The 17,545-nt window shown below is 44.7% G+C and overlaps 1 protein-coding gene across 1 annotated transcript; it reads right to left on the bottom strand.

The window, feature by feature from the left end:
* Positions 1-237: 237 nt before the first annotated feature.
* On the bottom strand, positions 238-17,138 carry col1a1b (collagen, type I, alpha 1b). Its single transcript, XM_069719947.1, has 51 exons — positions 16,937-17,138; positions 15,301-15,495; positions 14,730-14,752; positions 14,485-14,520; positions 13,496-13,588; positions 12,910-12,978; positions 12,774-12,818; positions 12,606-12,659; positions 12,206-12,259; positions 12,007-12,060; positions 11,768-11,821; positions 11,606-11,659; positions 11,449-11,493; positions 11,211-11,264; positions 10,995-11,039; positions 10,748-10,801; positions 9,896-9,994; positions 9,751-9,795; positions 9,565-9,663; positions 9,396-9,449; positions 9,181-9,288; positions 8,866-8,919; positions 8,597-8,695; positions 8,407-8,460; positions 8,199-8,297; positions 7,953-8,006; positions 7,759-7,812; positions 7,549-7,602; positions 7,379-7,432; positions 7,160-7,204; positions 6,968-7,066; positions 6,727-6,834; positions 6,173-6,280; positions 5,957-6,010; positions 5,742-5,795; positions 5,471-5,578; positions 5,215-5,268; positions 5,040-5,093; positions 4,775-4,936; positions 4,557-4,664; positions 4,321-4,428; positions 4,171-4,224; positions 3,921-4,028; positions 3,760-3,813; positions 3,528-3,635; positions 3,147-3,200; positions 2,719-2,826; positions 2,351-2,630; positions 2,066-2,256; positions 1,722-1,964; positions 238-1,586 (listed from the first exon to the last, which is right to left on the bottom strand). Exons 1-51 carry the CDS (start codon positions 17,016-17,018, stop codon positions 1,440-1,442), a joined length of 4,347 nt encoding a protein of 1,448 aa, XP_069576048.1. The 5' UTR covers positions 17,019-17,138; the 3' UTR covers positions 238-1,439.
* Between the last annotated feature and the right edge of the window lie 407 nt (positions 17,139-17,545).

The raw sequence follows: 17,545 nt of genomic DNA, 5'->3' as shown, positions 1-17,545 counted from the left end.
GAATATTGGCCTTGTTTTCACTGCTGCTCAACAGAAACATATTCAGTGCAACTGCTGTGGAACAGTTGATTTCTAAACTCGTGCATATAAGCGTTCACGCATCTCTTCGCCAAAGGCCTCGCTCTCTAAAAAGAAAGAAAAAAATGAATTGCAGCTTCAAGTGGAAGTTCTATTTTCTGAATCCTAAAAGCTCAGTTTCACAACAGTTGCCAAACAGGACAGTGAAAACTCCGCCACTGAGTAGACCACTTCACATGCTTTATTTCAGCACCCAAAATAATTAAAAACATCTCGATTTATTATACATGTACAAAATAAGTACAGAATCTCTCTTTGAAACCATGAAAGTGGGTCTGCTTCCAATTTTTTTTTAAGAAACCCTTTGCGAAAAAAAGACATCAACAAACAACATAAACAACAGGATGGGAGATGTGCTGTTTCTTTTTTTTTTTTTTGCTTTTAGTGAAGAGAACTTTTTACACAGGGACAAACAGACAGAGGGATCATCACTGAACACATGGGCAGGGAATTGAAATTGAACCAGTCACTTGCTTTTTATATACACAGACATGATTGCATGCATTACATCTGCAGTGATCACCTTCGCAGAGGACCTCTGTCATCAAACCAACACTTCAAGAAGAAAACAATTGCACTGCATAGACAACAAGACAACGAGTCAATTTAGTAGCACCAAAGGTTCATTAGTGGCAAAAAATTACAGTATGACCGTGAGAGTTTCACTATCAAACACCAAGAACTGGACCTCATTGAGCTGGAAATAGCACCTTTTGAATGTTTTATTTTCCCCCAATAGACTTGTTGTGTATAAATTCCCTTTTCCTTTCAGAAAAAAAAAAAACGGGGGGGGGGGGTGACTTCTTGTTATGAGGTAGCCATCTACATTTTGCGATGATGGTGAGCGTCTGTCTTGCTCTTTTTTTGCTGGTCTTTGCTTTTGTCTGACCAACGTTCAGGTGTTTTTTCTCATGAATTTAGACGAAGAAGACACTTCACACTTTTTACAATTTATTTAACACCAGAAAAATGGTACATATCATTTGTTGTTTTCAATGTCCTTCTGCAGTGGTAAAAAAATGGCAAAAGTCACCTGTGTTTCATTGCGTGTTTCTTTTGTTCTTTCTCTCAATCTCCAGGGGGGAAATTTTTACACAAGTATATATTATTTTCTTGTTGCCAGTGGAAACAAAAGATTCTTTTTAAAGTGTCCTTGTGGTTGGTTTTGGTTGAAGTAGCAGTCCCCGCAAAAAAAAAAAAACTTGTCATGGTTGGAAGACCGCAGACACCGTCTTCAGTAGAGTGGTTTTTAAGCATGTGGACCAATGGCAGCCGAATGAGTTTTGAATGCATTGAAAAAAGGATTTAGAGATGACTGCTAGAAAAAAAACAACAATGTCATGTCCATATTTCTTTCATTTTTACAAGAAGCAAACGGGGCCGACTTGGACGCCAAATTCCTGATCAGGTGCACCAACATCCATAGGAGCAATGTCAATGATGGGCAGGCGGGATGTTTTCGCTGTCTTGTAGTCGATGACTGTCTTGCCCCATGTGCCAGTGTGTGACTGTGGAGATAAACAAGGAGAAGAAAAGGTCAGAAATTTCATAATTTATCTTGCTTCTTTTCAGGATAATTTACATATATCGCTTTATATATGTCTGTAAAGGCAAGTTCCAGGGGAAACGGAGCTCGAACTCACCGTGCAACCATCCTCGCTGACGCTGTATGTGAAGCGGCTGTTGCCCTCGGCTCTGATCTCGACATCGTTGGAGCCCTGGAGAAGCAGGGCCTTCTTCAGGTTGCCGGAGGCGGAGTCCATGTAGGCGATGCTGTTCTTGCAGTGGTATGTAACGTTCTGAGAGGCCTGGTTGGACATCAGGCGCATGAAGGTCATCTGGATGCTGACATCCTCGGGATCAGCTCCGTCGCTGCCATACTGGAACTGCATGACGAAGGGAAGAGGAGCAGGCATCGTGTCAGAGGCTGAATAGTTCAGGTTAAAGATAATCTTTGTTTTTATTGTTTAAAACTCTGTCTTCTCACCTGGAATCCACCGGTCATGGACTCGCTGAACCAGATGTGCTTCTTCTCTCTGATGTTCTTGCTGAGGTACCAGTTCTTCATGGGGATGCTGGACTCGCTGGGGGAGATGCAGGTCTCGCCGGTCTCCATGTTGCAGTGGACCTTGATGGCGTCCAGAGCAGAGCCCTGGTTGGGATCGACCCAGTACATGCCTGTAACGCAGGGAAACAAAACGGTTTAAATCTGAGCTCACCCTTGTGTTGCACTTTATCTGAAGGCTCCGTCGGAGCACTGAGCGGCACTCACCGCTCTTCCACTCAGGGTGGCACATCCTCAGGTCGCGGCACATGCGTGCGGGGCTCTTCTGGGTGCCGTCGGGGCTGCGGATCTTCTCCACCTTCTGGGTCAGGGTCTTCAGGGTGGTGTCGACCTCATTGTCGCGGTCGCGCATCATGCTGGGCTCGTCAGCGCGGTATCCCCCACGCAGGGGATCGGGGGCCTTCTCCTGAAGGGGCTGGCTGACGAAGTCGAATCCACCGCCGGGGGGTCCGGGAGGTCCAGCGGCTCCGGGAGGTCCGGGAGGACCCTGTTTCGAGACACCGGGAGGTTAACAACTGCTGACACGCTCAAAGCGTCTGAGGGTGTAAGCATGTAGAGGAAGTAGAGATACTTACAGCGGGTCCCATCTCTCCGTTGCGACCGCGAGGTCCAGGGGGTCCGATGGGTCCAGGCAGACCGTTCATGCCATCCTTACCAGAGGCGCCGGAAGATCCGGCAGGTCCCTGTGGAGCAAAACCAAATGATTAATTCATATCAGTTCAAACTGGTATTATGTGTGTGTATGAAAACTGGCAAGTGTGTCAACAGTTACTACATACACAGCCATGCTTATCAAATAAGATTTTTTTTTTTTTACTATTTTTCTGACTCTTTAGATTATTATGCCTCTAAACAGCTGAATTGACTCTCTCTTTTTTTTTTTGGGGGGGGGGGTCTCTCGCTTTAAAAAAAACAACAACTAACAACTCTCTAAATTCCAGATTAGTAAAGAATATTGTTTGCGCGTGTAAAATGCAACAAACTGTAAAACACGTGTACTTACTCTAGGTCCAGCGGGTCCAGAGGAACCAGCAGGTCCTCTCTCTCCAATAGATCCCTGGAAGCAGATGAAGATGCTCACGTTAAATATAGTTCAGCACATAGTAGGAAATAGTATGCACATGGAAAACAGAAGTGTTTGAAATATCCTCTACACAAAGTCCAAAAAAGGAGAGATTGTTTGATGCAGTATTCTATAAAACATTTAATCTTACATGTAACTGGGGAATTGTTAAGGAGATCTTAATATATGTTTTGTAAAACTGGAGCTGAACTCCTAATTAATGGAAATGCGCAGTCAGCGCTAAGGAACAAGATGGATGCAGCTTTCATTTTTGTCTCAAGACAAAGTTCTGATTTCCAGTAAAGTGTTCAAGTTACTCACAGCAGTTCCGGGCAGACCCTGCATGCCAGTGAATCCTCTGTGTCCCTTGTGGCCTCTGTCTCCAGCCTCACCAGCCTCTCCTCTGTCTCCCTTAGATCCAGCAGGGCCCTGAACAAAGGCAGCGGGGAAGTCAACACCTCATGGCCATAATCAGTCCTGTGACACCCTCCGCAATATCTCAAAATCATATTGATGTATTCATGATCAAATATTGTAATATTAAGTAACGTACAGCAGGACCACGGACACCAGCGGGGCCAGAAGGACCGGCAGGACCAGCGGGACCCTAAAGGGGCAGAACGAGTATAACAATTAGGTCATGATGACATTACAAGTTTAGTTGTTTTTTTGTTCAATAGGATTAAGGAGGAAGGGGGGGGGGGGGGTGCTTACAGACTCTCCACGGTCACCAGTCTTGCCAGAGGGGCCGAAAACGCCGGGGGCTCCGGGAGTACCAGGAGGTCCAGGGGGTCCAGACATGCCAGTCTCACCACGGTCTCCCTATGAGGGCACACCTCTAGTGAGACAACAATCTGCAGCTGAAGGCCACTTTTAGAAAGATTAAAGGCCCGAATTTTTGCTTCATATTTTTCAGATTTGGGGCTTAAATATGATGAAACTAGTCCAGTCGGAGAGGGGTTACCTTGGGGCCGGAAGCTCCGTCGCGGCCGGATGACCCGTCGTTACCGGTAGAACCCTGTGGAAGAGCAGTGAAGACGGTCAGTCATCAACTGTGGAGGCTGAATACATGAATACTGCCCACAACATGTCTCTGAATCTTGAGACCTCTCACCTCACGACCAGCCTCTCCGGTAGCACCAGACAGTCCAGGGGGTCCAGCAGGTCCAGGGGCACCGCGCTCACCGAAGAGTCCAGAGGGTCCCTGCTTTCCAGGCTCACCCTGAAGGAACGCAAAAGGAGTCATTTTAGGAGAAATTCATGGACTACTGGAATATTGTCCTGTCCTCAGGAAACAATATTCCATTTGTGTTTTTAATTTAACCAACGTAGTGAGCAATATGGACTCACAGCACTTCCGGGAAGACCGGGGAAACCACGCTCTCCACGCTGTCCAGGCAGACCTACAATACCACGCTGTCCAGAGATACCCTGGGGTCCAGGGATACCACCGGCACCCTGCGCAGAAGGACACGATCACTTAGCAGGTACGCATTTGAAAACAGAACCAAGGAGTACATTTTTGTCTTTTAAAAAACATCTATTAATGAATTACAGCGGGCACTTACAGGGGCACCATCGGAACCGGGAGATCCCTTCTCTCCACTGGGTCCTGGGGCTCCGGCACCACCGACCTCACCAGGGCGACCAGCGGGACCGGTCTCACCACGACCTCCTCTCTGTCCATCTTTGCCGAGGGGTCCGACGGGTCCAGGGGCTCCACCAGCTCCCTGAAGACATCGCACAGGATTACGGTGATACACTTACAGCTGGATCTACGGACTGGATTCACATGGCCGTATATACAGATTATGTGCACATGATGACACTCACAGCAGGGCCAGGGGGTCCAACTCTGCCAGCAGGTCCAGGGAAACCAGTAGCACCCTACAAAGTCACACAAACACACAAAATAAATGACACATCAGTGATTTATTGGTCTTCATCAGCAGTCAGAGTGTCATCTGATCTACTGCTGTAAAATCAGACATGTTTAATGGATACTTACAGGGGAACCAGCACCACCACGAGCACCCTTGGTTCCGGGAGGACCAGAGGGTCCCTGTGGACAGAAACATTTGAAAATGAAGCCCAATCTATTCGTAAGCATAAATACATGAATAGAATTAGAAAACTATGACCACAACAAAGGATTAGCATTCAGAAAAATGTCAACAGCACCTGATATCAATAATAAAATAAGAACACGGAATTCTTTTTTTTACATTAAGATCTTATTTTGTGTTACATGTGGGCCGACTTACCTGAGGTCCAGCAGCTCCGACGGGTCCGGAAGGTCCAGGAGCACCAGCGTCTCCCTTGGGTCCAGAGTCACCACTCTCTCCCTTGGCACCGGGCTGACCGTCAGCACCCTGAGGTTGGAGGACAAGAGAGGACGCACATCAGTGCATGCTTTTCCCATTGCCGGTTCTGATCCTAAGTGAGTGTATGTGTGCAGTTTTTATCTGACTTTATGCATCTAAATCTGCAGAAAAACACGAGTCTCAGGTGAGATGTAAATATCGAGGGGCTTACAGGAGGTCCAGCGAATCCGGCGGGTCCACCAGGTCCAGCCTCTCCACGCTCACCCTGTTGGAGACATTTGTAGGTCACGTTTATGTTCAAGTTTAACAAGTCACGATATTCTGCAGATGGCTCACTGTAAAATACATTTTAACTTTGTTTTAAAGAACATTTAAAAAGTATTTCAGTGTTTTTGTTCCAGGTTTTGTGCGTGGAGAAGAACTTACAGGGGAACCACGAGGTCCAGTGGGGCCAGCGACTCCGACGGCACCACCCTCACCCTAAAACCAGAGAAGAAGAAGAGGAAGATTGAGCTAGTAGAAGTGACAGCACTGACTTTAAACATGACAACAGGAGGATGAAAAGCTCCAGCAGGATCATGAACCTGGAGAGCTCATATTCGCAGGTCCAAACCTTCAAACCAGAGTCCTGTCTGATCTCACCTTCTCTCCCTGAGGTCCATGAGGTCCGGGAACTCCAATAGCACCAGTCATACCACGCACGCCGTCTTTGCCGGAACCACCATCGACTCCCTTGGGACCACCATCACCCTAATAAAAAGAGAGAAAGGTTTAGAAAAAGACAGTTTTACAGCCATCCTTAAGTCGTTTGTATCATCCAGGGATGTTACTGGGTTGTCTTCAGGTGATCAAAAAGGAAAAACTGAGGATAACCTTTGTTTGTTTACATTTTATGAAACACTTAAGTCATAAGTCAGTTTGGCATCAAGCTGAGACACCGCTTTGTTTTTCTCGATGATCATATTTAGCTCACTACAGTCTGGATCATTTTGTGCATTTAAAGAATGTTAAATTCTTGCTAGCAAGTTAAGAAAAAACAGTTATCAACTAGATATCGAAAAAAAAAAAAATGAAATGAAATGAAAGAGATAAGATGTAACATTACAACATTAGTGTGAGTGAATCACAGTTTCCCATTTTCTCTCAAACAAAGAGGGAAACTGCTTCTCACAAAGTTGTATTGGCGTGATACTCACTCTCTCTCCCTTGACACCGGGGAGACCACCGGCTCCACGCTCACCAGGCATTCCCTGCATACCGGGGGATCCCACACCGCCGGGGGCACCGCCAGCACCAGGCTCTCCCTGCACACACGCAAAGACATAAATCACGCACATTATTATCCACAGATAAAATCAAGTCAGCTCAAAGAGGACCATTAGAATAATTAGCAGGCCGTTTTTTTTTTGTTTGATATATCTTTTTCTTTTCCCCTACCTTAGCTCCATCGTTACCACCGGGGCCGTTAGCACCACGGGGTCCAGTTGGGCCAGCGCTTCCAGGACCACCGCGCTCACCAGGGAATCCTCTGTCGCCCTGAAGGTAAGAAGAGACGTGTCAGTCACAAGTTTTGTTGCCGATGACCTGACGAACAAGTTTTTTTTCTCCGTAAAAGTACGAGATACTCACTCTGGGTCCAGATGAGCCAGGGGGTCCGGCCTCACCAGGAATACCCTGAACAAACAGAGGGTGGAAGGTTATCATGAAGTCTGACTCACTGAAGCAAGACTAAGTAAGTGTGTTTATGTGCTTTATATCTGACTATGTAAGAGATGTCTGCATTTGACACCGCACATGAAGCTTACAATTAAAGATTAAAGTGCATTTACAATTCTTTGTGATCCATACCTGCTCACCGGGCTTGCCAGTCTCACCAGTAGAACCTTGGGGTCCGGGAAGACCCTGCACGAGGAAAGAAGGTGGAAAATTTGAGGGTTAAAAAGTAGAATTGTGACACAACTGAGAAATATAAAAACAAAAGACAACACGCTGGTTGCTGAAGGACTCTAAACACCCACCTGGAATCCGGGAGGACCAACAGGTCCCTGCTCTCCTTTCTCTCCAGCAGGTCCCTGATCAGAGAGGGGAAAACAAAATGATGAGGAACACATCATGTAAGCTTTGGTTCATTTTAATTATCTTCCAAGCCGATCTGATAGTTGAAAATACTAATGGAAATATCAGATGCGTCATGCTTCTTAATGAAATAATGCAGACGAGATACATACAGCGGTGCCAGAAGGTCCAGGAGCACCAACATCACCATCTTTACCGGTGGCACCCTGGGAACAAAAACATTACCCAAAATAAATTATTATTGGATTTTAAGGCTCTTTTTTTCACTTTCATTATTTTTATATAAACCATCTTTAACAGATGTAGACTTTGATTTGTGTAGTTTTAACAATATACAGGTACTTACAACAGCGCCACTAGCACCAGCAGGTCCTCTCTCTCCAACCTTACCAGACTCACCCTGTTGGAAAGAAATAAGTCCAACTTTACATTTGCAGCATTGGGGACCATTATATCTTTATCTCCCTGCATTTTATTTTCTTTCATTAAAATAAGTCTGATTGGATTTTCTTCGGCATCAGAGAAACTTTTGGTTATTGGATTAAATCTCATATATACTCTTCGACAAAATAATTCACTTCTGTCAACTTACACCGACTCCCTTGGGTCCGGGGAATCCCATAACTCCAGGCTGTCCTCTGGATCCGCTAGGGCCGGGAGGTCCGGGGCGGCCATCTTGTCCAGAAGTACCCTAAAAGATCATAAGAAGACAGGTGAGTCCAGAGAATAGTGAAAATCTATCCGCTTCAATTTGTTTTGTTTTTTTCAGCCGAATTTTTTTTTTAAGGCTCAGTACTTACAGCAGGTCCAGATTTGCCATCAGGGCCGGGGCTTCCGGGGCTTCCAGTCATACCCTGAGGAGAACAGGCCACATGTGAGATTCATTGAATTTAAAAGACAAACTGTCAATAAGTTATTAAGATATAAGAAAGTTTTATGTGGCCGTTTCGATTCACACAGAAATGAAAGAAACATGCTGTAAAACCTCACCTTGGATCCAGGAGCGCCGGGAGCACCGGGGCTTCCACCCTCACCAGTGGCTCCCTGAGCTCCGACAGCTCCGGGGGCACCACGCTCACCGGGGGCACCCTGAGAAGAGTCAGAAGGTAAATCTATAAATTGTGATAGTGTGTGAAATTCTTCAGGCAAATCTGCTAGGTGTGAACATATTCTGGGATTTTTTTTTTTGTGAGCTGAAACCAAAGTTTAAATAAATTTTCTTCCTGATCTGGTTGAGGAATCATTTGACTGTAACTCACCTTTCCACCAGCACCTCCATCAGCACCAGGGAAACCACGAGCACCAGGGCCGCCCTAATGGAGAAACAAGACACACCAGGTCACTGGGATGCAGGTGAGCAGCTCACACCTCAGAGGTTGAATCCCCCTGGGAATTTAAGACACTGTAAACACTCCAAACATTTTGTGGAAACATTAATTAGAGGGTTTAAACACATAATGAGTGAGGGTGAGAAAATTATTGGTTATTTTAATTTTACGTTGCTATGAGGCAGCAACTACAAGCATCAGAGAGGAATTTGATGTCGTTGAAGAGAAAAGATGAAGCAAACATACGCGCTCTCCGGGGGGTCCGCGGGCACCAGCACCACCAGGCTCTCCACGAGGTCCTCTCTTGCCTTCCTCACCAGAGGAGCCGGGAAGTCCCTGAACTCCAACGGGGCCCTGGAAAAGAGAAAGAAGGTCAATCAAATCTGCCATGTTATTTCCTCATATCACGCAAATAAATAGCATGTAGAAACAATCAAGGGTCGATGTAGTTTGAAACTTACAGGCTCTCCCTTGGCACCAGGCTCTCCCTTAGGTCCAGGGTTACCATGGTCACCCTGATGGCAGAGACACATACATTTCATTTAAGTTTGTCAGGTTGATCCTGGATCTCTAAAACACAAAAAGAAGGATGTGGCTCATAAAAGTTGACCCACTCAGGTGCTGACTCACATTGTTACCCTTGGGACCAGGAGCACCGATGGCTCCCTGACCTCCAGCAGGACCACGAGCACCGGGGAAACCAGGAGCACCAGCGATACCAGCAGCACCCTGTGGGACAGAGAGTTGGGAGTATGAGAAGACTTCCAGTGCAGCATTCAAGTGGAATCAACACAAATCGATGTGTGTGATACTTACAGGACCACCCTTAGCACCGGCGGAACCGTCAGATCCAGGACCACCCTGTTGGAAGAGGAACAAAATATTAGTTTAAGTGAATTCAGCAAAAGTATATGAGGAGTATCTAAAAGAGTGCCTACGGATGAGTCCAGTGTCTACTCACAGCAGGTCCAGCGGGTCCAGAAGATCCTGGGTTACCAGGCTCACCACGGGCTCCCTGGGGTCCCTCGGGTCCACGGCCTCCCTGACCACCGGTCTCTCCCTGTGGAGGGAAGCAACAAAATGTCAGAAGTCTGATACCTGCAATATTCAGTGAGTAAATCCAAAATCAATCACACAGTAAATCATGAACACTTTTTAGCATGTTAATGGAAAATTATTATATTTTAGAGACACAAAAATTACATTGAAAAGATTTTGAGGGAGTTAAAGCACAAAAAAAGTGTAAAAAGCGACAAAATAGTCCCCATACTAATCTTAAACTATTAAGATTAGTATGGGGACTATTTTGTCGCATTGTCACATCACTCTCTGCTGTCTACTCTCCTCTGCTCGATTCCTAAAGTTACCTGTGTGACTTCATGATAGGTGAAAGTTACACAGATCCTTTTAGTGACGGCATCAGAGGTGAAGTCCCATTAGCGGCCTACTGATGCCATCTGGTGGCTACAGTGTTTACCTGGGGTATTCAAGTATTAGGGGCAAACATGTTGTGTTCAGGCCTCTTATTGGCTGACAGTAGTGTAGAGAGAATAATAATTAATCTGCACAGTTCTCCTACTAAAAATCAACATCAGAGAGATGATAAGGCAGACAGTCAGGTGGGTTATAAAGACAGTGAGAGGTTAATATATTGTCTAAGTTGTTCCTGGCTGTAAAGGCAACCCTCATTTAAAGTTAGACAAGAGACGGTAAAGCAGAGCAGGAACTGCTGCACCTGGTCTAAAGGTGATAAACCCAGCGAGCCAAATAATCTATTTTAATAAGATATGTTGAGCGGTATTGGTCGACTTACCTTAGCACCAGCACCACCGGGGAAGCCAGGGGAACCAGAAGGTCCGGTAGGTCCCTAAAAATAAATTTGAATGATGTTAACAGACAATCTTGATCTAAAAAGACATCCAGAAATTAGAGTGGAAACCTGACAGTCTATTTATAGCTTCTGTCTGATACCAAATCAACAGTGCACTGACTCTTTTAGCATTAGTCCTGAACAGTTTTAAGTAGGGGATACAACCTGACGTGCAAAATTGAATACTTACAGGAGGACCAGCGGGACCAGAGTTGCCATCGTTACCACGAGCACCCTGCAGAGGAGGAGATTACATCAAACGTCTGCAGCTCTACGCAACATGTAAGTGCCTAAATATCGTAGGTAAACAGAACCACGCTCTGGTGTTGGTGATGTTTCTCAGCAGCAGTCGCATGTGTATTAATGAGTGGATAAATTCAGGAAGAGAAAAATGTGCAATGCTTACAGAAGGGCCAGGAGGTCCGGGGCGGCCTCTCTCACCAGGAAGACCACGAGCACCCTAAAAAAAAGATCCCCCAAAAAAGGACAAATTTAGCTTCACAGAAGATAAAACAGTTCACACATCCTCCTTTTTAAAGATGTGAATCAGATCAGACTCAAAGAGTTGCATTCAATCTAATTTATTAGTACAGGAAGTGCTTTTATTCCCGAGAGTGATGCACAAGCGAACAAACAAAACGTACCATAGCACCGGGGATGCCATTCTCACCAGAGGAACCACCTTCTCCCTGTTCACAAATACACAAGAGAAGAGACAGGTCAGCTTTGAAACGCCTCAGACTGGAATATAGGTGCAAGTTATGATGAGATTCAACAGCTGGTCCTGCTCCAGTATTTCACCTTGGGGCCAGCGGGTCCAGCGTCTCCCTTGGCTCCGTCCAGACCGCTGAAACCCTGTGGACCAAAATCAGAGCGCACATCGTAAGCTCCAGCCGCCAATCATAATGACATCACAGCATCTGGAAATGATGGTACTGGTGTTCAGCGCTTTTCCAAACTCACTCTGTGTCCCTTGATGCCGGGGAGTCCGGGGGTTCCGGGGAATCCACGAGCACCCTGAATGAGGAAAAAACAGAAATAACTCAGTTTCAACTACATGCAAATGCCTCATGCATTTCTCTGTCAATAAGGGAATGGATCTACTGAACACACCAGGAAATAATTATATGTAAATATCAATACAGGATTCTTTTTTGGCCGACTATCTCCTGACCTTTGCCCTTAATTTGGGAATCGCTCACCTGAGGGCCAGCAGCTCCGCGCTCACCGGGGCGTCCAGCTTTACCGGGTTCACCCTGTAGAAAACACACAGAGTGAGTGTGAGATAAGAGTTCGGATCCCTGACTGCATTGTGTTTCATTTAGACTATAAACATATTAAAAATAAATCGAACAATAACATTTATAATGTCTAACCAATGAAGTCAGTGAAATCACTTACATCATCTCCGTTCTTTCCAGGGGGACCTGAAGGACCACGAGAACCCATGGGACCCTAAAAAACACCAATAACATTAGAACCAAATTAATGTGGAATAGTTTGGGGGAATATTCACTGTGCTGCTGTGGGTAAAGAAGAGAGGATGAGGACAGATGTGTATCAGTGGGCCAAAGACTACAACAGGAAGTGACACACAGGAAGTACTCTGTTTTAAAGAGGCTGTTGGCTACGAATCTGGATGTAAACAATGAGAGTAGCGTGTGACTAAAAACCATTAGGATTATTTCTGGGCTTCACAACTGACTTTTAATTCAATTTAAATATATATATTATAATCAACATCTTCGTCACAGACAAAACAAGAGAGACATTTCTTTAGTAGATTATCATGTATACTCACAGCAGCACCGGGCTCACCGGGCTCTCCAGGGGGTCCAGTGAAACCCTGAGGACCCTGAGGGACAGAAAGAAAAAAAATAGATCAACAGATGCCGTACATCAGATGCCAGAAAAAGATTTAGAGTAGAAATATGGGAAAGTGTCATGTGATTGATGCAGGAATACTTACGGAGGAGCCAGAAGATCCAGGAGGACCACGTTGACCCATAGGACCCTGTTGATGAAGTTTAGGAAAAAGGACATTAGATTCTCTTATGTATCGTTAGAAAGAGAAGGTATGTTGAGTGAAAGAAAAGTCTTCGTACCATTGGACCGGGGACGGGAGGACCACTGGATTTGGAGTGGTCAACGTAGCTCATTTGAGGAGAGAAGTTCTGTGAGGAGGGAGGATGAAGAATCAGTCGCTGAGCTCGACTTAATGCGGCACAAAAAACATCACCGTAAAAGTGCATTCCCCCCCCCCCCTTTGCTGTTACTTTATACTTGTTGTTTGCTTCATACTTTCTACTCACAGTCAAGCTAAGTAACAGCCATTAGTAGAAAGACTTCCCGTTTGAGGGGATGACTGGGAATTTCTTACAGCTCAGTCACGTTAGATGCTGTAGTACTGATGCGGAGTTAAACATGTTCAAGTGGTGTTAAACTAAAACCGGTCAGATTAACAGCAGACACTGGGCTGTCTGTGCTTCCAGTGCTGAAATACACGGAAAGAGGGATGAAGACTTCTGACCTTCCTCCTCAAGTCTGAACAAAGTGAAGAACTACGGACAGAACCTTGGCAGAAATAACGTGACCTGCACTGACATGACTTTTCAAAGATGTAGCTCTTTTGTTAACAGACTTGAATCATCCCTGATGTCTTTCTGGATGTTCCAGCTCGGTGATACTTACTCCGCCAAGGCCAGGGGGGCCAGGGGGGCCGGGTGGGCCGGGGAGGCCAGGCTGTCCAGGGATTCCATCGTTGCCAGGAGGACCAGGAAGACCCTGTAGGGAAAAGGCAAGCAGACACGGTCAGTTATCAATATTTCTTATACTATCTCTGTTTTAATTTGCCCTGCAGGTAGTTCAAAGCACAACTACTACACCTCCACATCCTGTATAATTTCAAGCTAAATTATGAATAGAAACAGATTTTTCCTTAATATTATTCACGTTTCAACGTTACGTTTATTTTAGTTTTTACCACAAAAAAGTAGAATAATGTGGTTCAGAATTATAAAAAAAAATTCATCAAGTTGACTTAATCTGTTTCTCGCTATCATTTATAGTCACTTTATTTTCAGACTGTTTTGTTTAGTGACCTTTGAACTTTCAATGACCTTGTTGACCTTGTGACCTAATTATAAGGTCATTGGCGACAATTACGTCATAACAGTTTCATCGGCATTTAAATCAGCTTGTAGAGGCTCGCTCAGTAAACACACTGCAGTGCTGAGTACATTTTTACATTCTTTAGTCCTCGACTGATGAAACGTGGAGAAGAATATAATCGATCATCTAAAAATCAAATGAGAATAAACTGAATCAAACACATGCAATGCAACAAAGTGTAAGTGCAATGCAACTAAAATGTTACTGAAACTGAATAAGCCGATATTATAGTCATGAAAACTACACAGGAAGCAACACAACATGGAAACACAGATGTGTCTTTGTTTCCACAAATGCATCGAATTGGTTGGACAGAAAATAAATAATCATTTCTAAAAATATCTATGAAGACAAAGGTGCTTTAAACATTATTTGGACAGTCAGTTTGTCCTTGAAGCATTTATATATAAATATCATTTAATATATTGGTATCATTTGCATTAAAGAACAGAAAAGGCCTCTAGAAAAGTGTAAAATGAAGTTCAGAGTTTGAGTAGTCTTTGACCTACCCTGTCTCCCTTGGCGCCATTGTCTCCCTTTGTTGACTACGGACAGACAGAAAAGACGGAGTTAGGCCACACTGCAATGTTTCACCCAGACAGTAAAGACAAAGGCTATCATCAGCTGCTAGAATGACAGACTAAACTGGGCCATGCCATCATCTCCAAATAGATATTATTATTATTAACTTTGAACCTCAGATTCTATTTTCACATTATTTTAAATATCAATCAAAGTCAAAAGGACAAAGTACCTTAGAGTCTGGAATCTCAGGTCCTACAAAACCAACAGAGAAAAACAAAGTGTCAACACTTCCTGAACATTTAGAGACAGACACATTCATTCACAATGAAAAGAATCTTAGCATATAAGTGCATTAAGCTGCAAGTCACGGCTGTCTATAGCAGGGTGGGAGTTGAGCTCATTATAGCATGAAATACTGTAGACTGAACAAGTTCTGTATTGGAAAAGGAGGAAAATAAAAGACGGGAATGTTGTGTGGAAAATGTGATGACTGTAAACTCTGTTGCATCCTGCAGTGTCGCTGCACAGGTAGGCGTGACGGGCGATTACATATTCACTGCCAGACTTGGCCAGAGAACAGGTATAATCCATCGGTGCATACTGAGAGTTAAATAAAGAAAATGTAATCCAAAGTGATTCGTTTCTGAAAGACAATCCTCAAAGCAAGCAGGCAGGCAGGCAGGCAGGCAGGCAGGCTGAGGGCCTCAAAAGTCCATTTGTGGCCAGAGAGCCATGGATGGTGGGAGGAAAACTAGGTGGCGCCACAAAGCTAATGAAACCACAGAATTGGTGGGGAGTACCATCAGTGTCGGGGCAGATAGGGCAGCACTCTCCTTCTGGGATGATGGGATCGCTGCAGTCGGAGGTGTCCTCGCAGATCACCTCGTCGCACATGACGGTTCCACTGTCGCAGACGCAGATCTGACAGGGTTCTGGTTTCCATACATCCTTGTCGTTGTACAACTGTCCATCTAATGTGCAGCTGCTGAATGTGCCTGAGGGAAATGAAATCACAATGAGTCTGGTGATGTTGAGAGTAAATATCCAAAAAGATTGAAGACATCTACAATTAGATATTGTCTTATAAGTGTTTGAAAATTAAATCTGGCAACAGTAAACTGCTTTAGATGCAAATTGTGAAGGCATGTTTGGCCTTTGCTACACCTACACAGGTGTGCATCATGATAGATGCTTGCAAAAACAACATAATATTCATAAAAAGGAAGTGAGGATGTGCTACTTGGATTTGACTGTAAAGTAACACAAACATAAAGTTCAGTCACTACATTCTTTGAAAATCTGGTGTTGTGACTGATTACTGATCAGGAACAGAACCTGTAATGAATTTGAACATCTCTGCATGTCTAGAGGAGTTAAAGATGATTAGGGCCTCTCTTTTATCCGAAAACTGACTGTAGACAGAACAAAAGGTGCCAGAAGTTTCAGCCCAACAATCCTGCTCTGAAAACCTGAGTGGAAAATTACACAGGGCCTGTAATCACATTTCGGGCTGGTGGATGTGTGGTTGGGCCCCAGGAGTGGGAGGACTGAGGTTTGGAGGGGGACGGGGGACGGATGGACAGTTTCAATATTGGCCACAGAGCGGCGCTGTTGTCCTTTAAAAAGAGGCTTTCCGCGCCCTCTGCGTGGTGATTAATTGAGGTCTAGACTATTTCAATGTCGACGTCAGACTTCAGCAATTTTTCCGTTGTCTAACCAGGTTTTGTAAAAACTGGAAAAAAAAACAACGATTAAGACATTCTTCCAAAGTATTATTGGAAAAGTTTAACCTCATGAGGACTGAAAAAGTCTTAATTATTGTGTTTATCACCCAACAAACTTTTGTCTGTTCACTTTTGATGCGCTTTTGGCGAAACTGCTGGCAAAAAAAAAAAAAATCAAGTCTTGGGATGTGCAAGCTTTGGCACATTTGTGGATTGGGGTGCAACTTTTCTAAAACTAGTAAAAACTGCTTTTCAAACTAAACGGGTATCAATAAAAGTTAATTACATGTATTTGCTCTTCTCAAATTTCTTTATCCCTTTGCTTCAACTCCCTTTGAACCCAATGTCCTGTCTTTGCGCATCAGAGCTAGTGCAGCTGCTCCCCTTGGGTTTGCACTCTAGCAGGAGGACGTACACTGAGCATGTATCTGCACGTCAGCGAGAGGAGCAAACAACAAAGAAAAATCCAGTCTATAAATTCCTATTCGCTTCGAGATCTCCCCCGCCCCCCTCCCCTCCCCAAAAAAACCCCCAAACATCAAAACGCCTCAGTGAAAACAGCTTTCCCCATCTCTGCTCACTGGAGCCAGGTATCCCACAGAGGACAATCAGTTCCAGAAAACTGCTCAGCATCCTTTCGGGCTATCCACATCCTGAGGGTGCCACCGTCCCAAAAAAACAACTCAAATCAATGTTTGAAAGTGATACTTACTATCATCCTCGCCTTGACCTCTCACCAACAGCACTGTTGCGCTGAGCAAAAGCGCTAACCGAATATCCACAAAGCTGAACATGTCTAAATATTAGACATGTAGATTCTTTGCGACAAGGGGTGATCCTCTTTTTTTCCTCAGACGCCTCTCATACAGGGTAGGGTCCGTCTGTGCGTAACTCCAATCCAGACCCTAGCAGAAACTCCCTACTGCCTAAACAAATGAGTTAGCTTGGCTTTTATATGCCACAAACTTTTGGGGAGGTCCTGTGCGCACCCGATAACTTGTGCATGTTCGAGTCCCTCCTTCATCAGAGAGAGGGGCTGTCTTTAAACATGTCAAACAAGTTCACGTTTCAGCTGAAACGTGGATGATGAGGGAAAGGCATCATTTATGCGCCGGCTTTCCACCGTTCAGACGTGTTTTTATTAAACCTTCTTGGATTTTCTAAACTGAGACTTGTGTTGTTGGGGTGTTTTGTCTTTTCGGCATCCAACCTGAGACACTGCGTCGCTGAGCCGAAATTAGCTGTTTTGGATTGTATCATTGGAACAGATAGTCTGCCACGTATAGCATTAATTAACCCCAATTTAGTAACGATATGAGCA

The sequence above is a fragment of the Brachyistius frenatus genome, unplaced genomic scaffold, assembly GCF_029030835.1.
Source record: "Brachyistius frenatus isolate BFR_SWC_R1_liver_20210118 unplaced genomic scaffold, ASM2903083v1 Contig_228, whole genome shotgun sequence".
Lineage (NCBI taxonomy): Eukaryota > Metazoa > Chordata > Actinopteri > Embiotocidae > Brachyistius > Brachyistius frenatus.
This window is presented reverse-complemented; position numbering and strand designations above follow the sequence as displayed.